This window comes from Octopus bimaculoides, chromosome 14 (assembly GCF_001194135.2).
Source record: "Octopus bimaculoides isolate UCB-OBI-ISO-001 chromosome 14, ASM119413v2, whole genome shotgun sequence".
NCBI classification, from domain to species: Eukaryota; Metazoa; Mollusca; class Cephalopoda; order Octopoda; family Octopodidae; genus Octopus; species Octopus bimaculoides.
The window spans coordinates 5,275,368-5,283,773 of record NC_068994.1 but is presented as its reverse complement, the minus strand read 5'-3'; the positions used below and the strand labels follow the sequence as shown (position 1 = coordinate 5,283,773).

Sequence of the window (8,406 nt, the reverse complement as noted above, 5' to 3'; positions counted from 1 at the left end):
TCTCTCTCTCTCTCTCTCTCTCTCTGTGTAAACAACGGGTATATTTTGGAACCTATTTTAGGTATTGTTAGACAGTTAAGCAGTCTCAGTGCAATTATTTCCTTTAAAATATAAAAAAAAACACCACAGAATTTTCAAATTTTGGTGTTAGCGTCTATCCTTAAATATTACTTGACAGAAATAGCTGCGATAGCATACTCAAATGTCTCTCTAGCTTCTTAACAATTACATTGTACAAGATATTCCTGAAAGACGGGATTGCTATGGCTTAAATGTCTTTGAATATGGGGGGGGGGGGTCTACTTGGGGCTCAATAACAACATTAATAACAATACTATACATATCAATGTATAGATCATATCAGAACTTACTTTGTGTATTTCTGTTGTAAATCCTAAATTGAGTTAAGTTGTATACTCTATCAAGTTTAACTTGCCACCAATTGTTACGTACGTTGAGAGTACTCGTACATGTGTGGTGTTCATATGAAGGGTCGTAAGTTCCATCTACAGCGTAGGAACCGTACATTGGTGCAATCTTTTGAGTACATTTACCTTCGTGGCTGAATAAGCGGGTTAAGTTGTGTCCGTAAGTAGAGCTTTGTGATGCTAGTCTACCTAAAGCAATGTTCTCTGAAAAACAAATGAAAAATACAACATAAAATTTAGTGAAGTTTGGTGGGTAGTATGGTGAACGGTTTATTAAATTGTTTGTTGAATAGTTTATTAAATTGTTTGTTGAATAGTTTATTAAATTGTTTGTTGAATAGTTTATTAAATTGTTTGACGGAAGATTTGTCAAGTGGTTTTGTGGGTGATCTCATAGGCGGTTTGGTAGATGGTTGTTTGAATGGTTTTGGCGGATTAATTTTGTGGGTGGCTTTGAGAATAGTTTGATAGAGAGATTATGTTGTAACCGATTTAATAGGTGGTCTCGCAGGTGGCTTGGTGAATCATTTGGTGGTAGGTTGGTGGATGGCTTGGTGGATGGCTTGGGAAATGGCTTATTGAAAGGTTTGATGGATGGTTGGGGTATAGATAATTGGATGATTTTGTGGTCAAGAATAATCAAATCATTTTTTTCATTGCATCTTAAACCCACGACTACATTATCAGTTTGTCTTTTTCTAAGACGGTAGGCTGTGATTTGATGGGTATTTAGCTGCTATTTCTACATATAGGTTTTTCTTTATTATTAATCGAATGTGGTAGTGTTGAAGTTTAGTCACATAGTCTTACCGCTGCTCAGTATATTTCTGTACACTCAGAGACCTCGATGGACGTGGGTACAGTGAACTCGATCCGAGCGTGACGATGGTTGCTCTTCTTCACCTTCTTCTGAACGATGGTGTATATTGCAGCAGAGCATTTGGGCGCTACGTGTACATATGATGATGACCATTATCGTCATCGTCATTTAACGTCTATTTTCCTTGCTGGCATGAGTTGGATGGTTCGAAAGGAACCGATAAGCGAGAAGTTGGTGCCAATCTCCAGTGTCTATTTTAGTATGGTTTCTGTGGTCGGGTGCCCTTTTAACGCCGACCACTTTACAGAGTGTAGTGGTTATTTTCTTTGTGGCACGACACTAGTAAGATCAAGTAATTTGCATGGCAAGAAATCAGATAGACGTAACTAACAGTGCTCTTTCTGTGTATGCATCGATTCTGAGTGGAGTCCTCAAGTAATTGTACCAGGACCACTAATGTTTGTGGTAGCGCTCTCAGATATGTCTTTCGTCATGCAGTTTGCTACTCTCACTAGTTATGCAAATAATACACAAGTAACGTAAGCAGTCAAGGCCCTCGATGACACTGTAAAACTGCAGAAAGACCTGAATGCAACATTCGAGTGGGCAGATGGAAATAAGATGCAGTTCAACGCTGCATAATTCTATGTACTCAACTATCGGCCCACAAATAGATCGCAATCGGAACACAGGTGCTAGAGTTAGTTCGATCCCAGAATCAGAGTCGATCCATGACCTGGAAATCCACATGGATTTTGAAGTCATTCAGAGCTACGAAAAGGGATAACATGCGACTCCTATGGAAAGCATTTGTGTTGAGTCGTCAAGATTACTTCTTCCAGCTGTAGTCGCCACAAAGGGCCAAACTAACAGCGGAACTAGAGGCGATCCATTGCCACCACACAAAGATTTATTCGATGCAACAGATGAGCTACTAAGTGAGGCTAAAAGAACTGAGGTTCTTCTTCCTAGAGAAAATACGAAAGATATGGATTGATGTGTGCGTGTGTGTGTGTGTGTGTGTGTGTGTGTGTGTGTGTGTGTGTGTGTGTGTGTGTGTGTGTGTGTGTGTGTGTGTGTGTGTGTGTGTGTGTGTGTGATATCCTGGAAGGTCTAGCTCCCAACTTTGGGATTAAAAGTGATGCCAACCGAACTGGACCTACTGCAGTGTACCAAAGATCCCGTCCTCTCCATCTAGAGCAAGGGCCCAGTACTGTGACAGCTTAGGTTTCAAGGGCGTACAACATTTCAAGAGTCTGCAAAACAACCTCAGAGATCTGCGAAGTGTGGATGTTTTCAAAGAACATTTGGATAGTTTTTTATCTGTGATACCAGACGATCCACATCGCGGCAGGAAACACAAGGAACAGGTCTGTCGAACTTCACCAGAAACTGCTCTGGTGAGAAAGTTAGGAAGTGAGTGTGAAATAAAAACCAATCACACTTAGGGCAGCACCCCAGAATGGCTGGTGAATCTAGCTGAAGCCAATGAAAGTAATAGACAGACAGACAGACAGACAGACAGACAGACAGACAGACAGACAGATTGACAGACCTAGCTCAGTGGTTAGATAGGGTGTTGGGATCTTGGGTTCAAGACCATTCGACTGTGAGTTCGATTCTTTGACTGACTGAACAGTGCATTATGACTTTGTGCAAGGCGCATTATTTCAAATTACCTCAACCCAACCAGTAGAAAATAAGCATACGAGTTAGCATGGGACCAGAAACGGATTAGCATGAGATAAGCACTCTTAGGGCAATTATAACTCCTGCTATGGGTTAGTGCCACCTGTTTCTTTTCCCCAGCCAAATTATTTTATATGGTTTTAGGCGGATATTATGTTCTTGCACAAACTTAACTGACATTTGCTCGAAACGATTCTGTGGTCAAATTCAACACATTCAACTGCGTTGTGAATTTTTTTAATGCTATTAATCCTCTTCTTTTTAGTTGTAATGTATTCCGATTGATTAAGGCTATCACAGGACTGACGATATGCCCAGAACCTACTTTTGTGGGGTTCAAACATTGTAGCAACAACACGGTGCTGTTGCATGAGGTCATTTATCTACCTGATATTTTTATTGGTGTTTTTTTCTGAAAGCTAAGAGTGAATCTCTAGGCCCTGGTTGAGTGTTAAAATAGCCCTCATTTAAGAGAACGTTGTATGCTGGATTACGCTGATTGTGACAGATAGCTCCTGATAGAATCGCTCAACTGCTACATCTAGAAGATTTTTGTGTAGACTGTTGTATCAGGGAAAAGTAGTTACTGAGTTTCTCAGTAGGGTTACTCTCATGACATGCTCAATATATATTATATCACAATACGGACGCCGGCAGTAAGGAGTTTTGGAGAAAACAGAATACCTTCTCCTCCAGTGACAGCATTTTTCTTGTTCTTCTGTGCCCATCATATTGTAAGAGTGTATGCTTTAAATGTCTCCTGCATAAGTAACTCATCACATATGTTTCGATATTCCTGTAGACAAACATAAAGTTTTCGGTAACATACTTGATAATCGCTGTCAAAATGTAAGGGGGGTAACTCCTAAATCAAATTGATTAAAAATTTAATGTCGGGCATGCTGCAAAGAATGTGCTTGAGCTATAAAAACGGTAGCAACTTGGATATGTTTTGGTCTTATTAGATCGCTTCAGTGAACTATGGTATTATTCGTACTTACCAGACATTTGAATTATTAAAAGGAAATATAGATTCTGAGTAGAAAGCAAGTTAAAATAAGATACGAAAATTTTTCAGCTAAAATTTTCGCATAAAGAACGTATAGTTAAAGGTAGGGTGGGGCTAACTTATTTATTAGTAAGCGGTGAAGCATCCATTCAAAAATGTACTTACCGTAGGAAGTGTCTTGACAGTCACTACCCACATGTCCCTCTTCGCATCCATCTTTACAAAAACCTGTCCACTGGTGACACCAGCCATTTTTCTTACAGTAACATACTGATGTGCATGTAGCTCCGTATAACGTAGGAGGGCACCCTATCAAAAATAAAAGACATATACACATCATACGTACGCATGTCAGTAGATCCGGTATCGTTAACTGAAGCATTGGTTCACTATTATGACTATACGGAGCTAACCATAGTGTTACTGCGTGTCTTTTTTGTAGACAACGTTCCTGGTGTTGCCCGGATTACCACAAATGAAGAGATTGTGTGGACTGCCGACACGGGAGCATCCGACGTATAGTTGACCGTGGAGAAATACCTGCTGCGTCAGATTTAGGCCAACTACTTGTAACGACTGTCACTGTGGCTTGTTGATGCTCATTGCAAAGCATACTTTTACGGTAAACTGCCGTCTCATAAACTTTATATATTTATACAAAGACATTACAACTACAACTTACAAGAAAAAACCAAAAGATTTCCCATTTTTCTTTAGTAGATATATTTGTAACGTTTGTGTGGTGGGATATGAGGTACACACATTACATATTACCACGTGTCGGGGGATACAAACTTTATGTAACTCTATATTGGTGACAAAATCATCCTGCAACTCAGTAGTGGTCACACATTATATAACATTACATTGTAAACACAGAACCGCTTAGCTATTTATGTGCCATCGTCGGAGTCTCTAGTTGCTTGATCTTCTACAAAAAGCAGTCCAAATCCCCAAATCTTCAATATCACATTACTATCTTTAAAAATCGACAGGACACAGTTAATTTAGAAGTAAATGAACAAGATATACAAAAATGTAGTGTGATCGTAAACTGGACTGCCTTTCATTATAGATCTGATCAGCCATAACTGATTGGAACAACAACAACAACAGTAACAAATACATGTTACTTATATAGACATGATGTAACTATGTGACAACATTTCAACAAACGTGAACCCTTACCTTCAAGTTCGATCCTGGTGACACATTGGTTAGGTGTATCACTGCTAATTTTGAGGCGGTTAGTGAACGTGTCTCCTGTACATTTCACTAACTTTGCCCCAACATCGCATTTGAAATCTGTACCGTCGATTTGGGGAACTGCAATTGGAACACACACAAATTACACGGAATAATAATTATTTTTTCTTTTTTGTCTCGGGTTATTTCCTATTTGCTTCTATCAAGAAATCAAAGGAAATGACTACCGTTCCCTTCAAACTTTGCTTTTGTGACCTAGGCATCAGTGTTTTAAAACCGACCTATTTTCTTTAACATCTCAGGCAGATTCAGCGCTGAGTTACTGAATTATTGTTATAGCAAATATTCCATTCTATACTGCAGATTTGCTTGTCAGCTGCTTGACCTTGACCACTTGACCAATAAAACCACGATACCAATAATCCCACAACGAACACGTCTAATCGGAAGATTATATCTACAAGTTGTCAAAGGTACAGAAATAATGAGTAGAATATTCATGAAGTTCAGCACGTAATGATATCCACATATGGAATGCCATCAATGTCTGTGCCCATGTGCATATATTCGCCTTCATATGTATATGCACGCATACAAGCGTACATACATGTATACCCTGTTTGATGCTGTCTAAATTCCAGTGAAAGAGTTTGTTTCTTGACTTGAAATCGGCATTTTCTCCATTTGTTCGGAATTCGAAAAATAAACCAAAAACATACATACATACATACATTCATACATACATACATACATACATACATACATACATACATACATAAATGCAAGCATATGAACATACACAGGTACAAAAAAATCATCAAAATAGTCCAACAATGGAAACAAATTGAAGAGTTTCACATTATATTGATCCTCTTGTCTTCATAGATTTCAAGTTCAGTTACTTGAAGTTGATTTTAGTTTTTCTTCCTTTTTATATATTTCATCTATTCTTTATTACGTTACAATATTAGGTAATATTGATAATTTCTGAGACGCTATTTCCATGAATTTATATACAGATAGAAATCCCTGAAACAATCAAGAAGCTTTACTTCTAGTACAGAGAGCATTTGATACTAGATTATATTTAGTTCTTTAATTGATAATGTTTTTAACCTAATATGAACGCTTTTAATTAGAGGTAAAACAGAATAGATGACGAATTTCGTTACTCACGCCTACATCATAAATGTTTCTGATGTAGAGATTTTTCTAGTATGTCTGCTTATGGCATTTATCTGCAACTGCCTCACTTTTCACACTGCGAGAAACACACGGCACAACCTTCCGTTGTATTTACATATGAAAGGCTAGAATCATATCCTAATAAGCTGTGTATTTCTCATCTGAACAATGACCTTTGAGTATCTTTCCGCTTACTAATCACGAAAACCATGTAAAACATCGTGGGTGCTATCCTTCTTCCTCTGGCTAAGCCATAGCAAAATTAGAAAATGGTTTTATAGCTCATTATTATCGTTTGTAAATGAATAGAAAAAATGTAACTAAAAAAAATATAACTAAAACTGGACAGAACTGTAAAGATTAAAGGTTTTATACTCACGGCTTTTTAAACTGTGCAATATTATGGTATGAATCCGGTATTCATAGTTTAATTTCAAATTCAATGGTAGAGGGTCACATTTCATTGAAGAGTCAGAGAAAATGGTACCGGGATTAACTACTGCTAAAAAATGATGGTATAAACCTGAAGACAAAACAGAGAAATATATGTTTGTTTGTATGGATGCATACACACACACACACACACACACACACACAAGATACATCTTATGGATGCGTCATATGTGATGTTTCTAAGATTTCAGGGGTTTGGGTCCTTCAACATCAGACCCCTCCACCCACGCCCTGGGATGTGTAACACATTCCCTAAGTTCCAATCTTGAGAAATTAGGTTTCTTAAAACTAGAAAAGAGAAAGCTGATTCGAAGACTACAGATCCAAGCCATCACTGAAACTGTAAGAATCTGTAAAACTTTCCAGAAGTTTATCATTTAAGTATATATGCGCATGTCTAGACATGCAACTATATGCATGAGAATACATACATAAGATAAAACATATAAACCTGCACATGTACCGACTCCAAATACTGCACACATGCATACATACAAAAATACCTAGTTAATGTTGTTGAAATTCCAATGACGGACCCTTCGATCATGGTTAGAAACCGGCTCTTTCTCTATTGACAAGAAATCTTGAAATAAAACTGGATAGTGACATGCATACATATATATATGTTTGTATGTATGTATATTTACGTGTGTGTGTGTGTGTGTGTGTGTGTGTGTGTGTGTGTGTGTGTGTGTGTGTGTGTGTGTGTGTGTGTGTGACTTGGAAAGCCGTACGAATGTTGTTGCTGTTGTTGGCACTCCGTCGCTTACGACGTCGAGGGTTCCAGTTGATCCGATCACCGGAACAGCTTGCTCGTGAAATTAACGTGCAAGTGGATGAGCACTCCACAGACACGTGTACCCTTAACGTAGTTCTCGGGGAGATTCAGCGTGGCACAGTGTGAGAGGGCTGGCCCTTTGAATTACAGGCACAACGGAAACAGGAAGTAAGAGTGAGAGAAAGTTGTGGTGAAAGAGTACAGCAGGGTTCGCCACCATCCCCTGCCGGAGCCTCGTGGAGCTTTAGGTGTTTGCGCTCAATAAACACTCGCAACGCCCGGCCTGGGAATCGAAACCGCGATCCTATGACCGCGAGTCCGCTGCCCTAACCACTGGGCCATTGCGCCTCCCCGTACGAATGTACTCATACTCAGATACAGCAATACAACTACATGCATAAACAACACTCCACAAAGAGATATGTATAAAATCATTAAGACCGCACATAGACTTATATCATTCTTATAGATTGACTTGTAAACTGACTTACGTATTTGACAGGTTATGCCTCTGTAACCAGGCAAGCATCCGCCACCTCCACAGGTACCATTTCGATGGAAGTTGCAGTCACCGAGTTTTTTACAGTGACATCGATACTTCTCTAGTGTTCCAAACCTATCAATTAGGCCGTGGCAAGATGCTGAAAAATATCATATTTGAACGCATCATTTCTATTCAAGTATTTATGAAAGATGATGATGATAGATAGATAGATAGATAGATAGATAGATAGATAGATAGATAGATAGATAGATAGATAGATAGATAGAGATAGATAGATAAATAGATAGGCAGAAAGGCTGACGCGTGTGTGTGTGTGTGTGTGTATGTATGTAT

The 8,406-nt window shown here is 38.7% G+C and overlaps 1 protein-coding gene across 1 annotated transcript in view; it reads right to left on the bottom strand.

The window, feature by feature from the left end:
- The window catches only part of LOC106868338 (multiple epidermal growth factor-like domains protein 10), a 24,745-nt gene that overhangs the window by 13,324 nt on the left and 3,015 nt on the right, over window positions 1-8,406 (bottom strand). The window contains exons 3-7 of the mRNA XM_014913545.2: window positions 8,060-8,209; window positions 6,717-6,860; window positions 5,135-5,272; window positions 4,112-4,255; window positions 372-632 (exon numbers count right to left, since the gene is read on the bottom strand). Of these exons, the coding sequence (XP_014769031.1) occupies window positions 372-632; window positions 4,112-4,255; window positions 5,135-5,272; window positions 6,717-6,860; window positions 8,060-8,209 (837 nt within the window). The remainder of the gene's footprint in view (window positions 1-371; window positions 633-4,111; window positions 4,256-5,134; window positions 5,273-6,716; window positions 6,861-8,059; window positions 8,210-8,406) is intronic.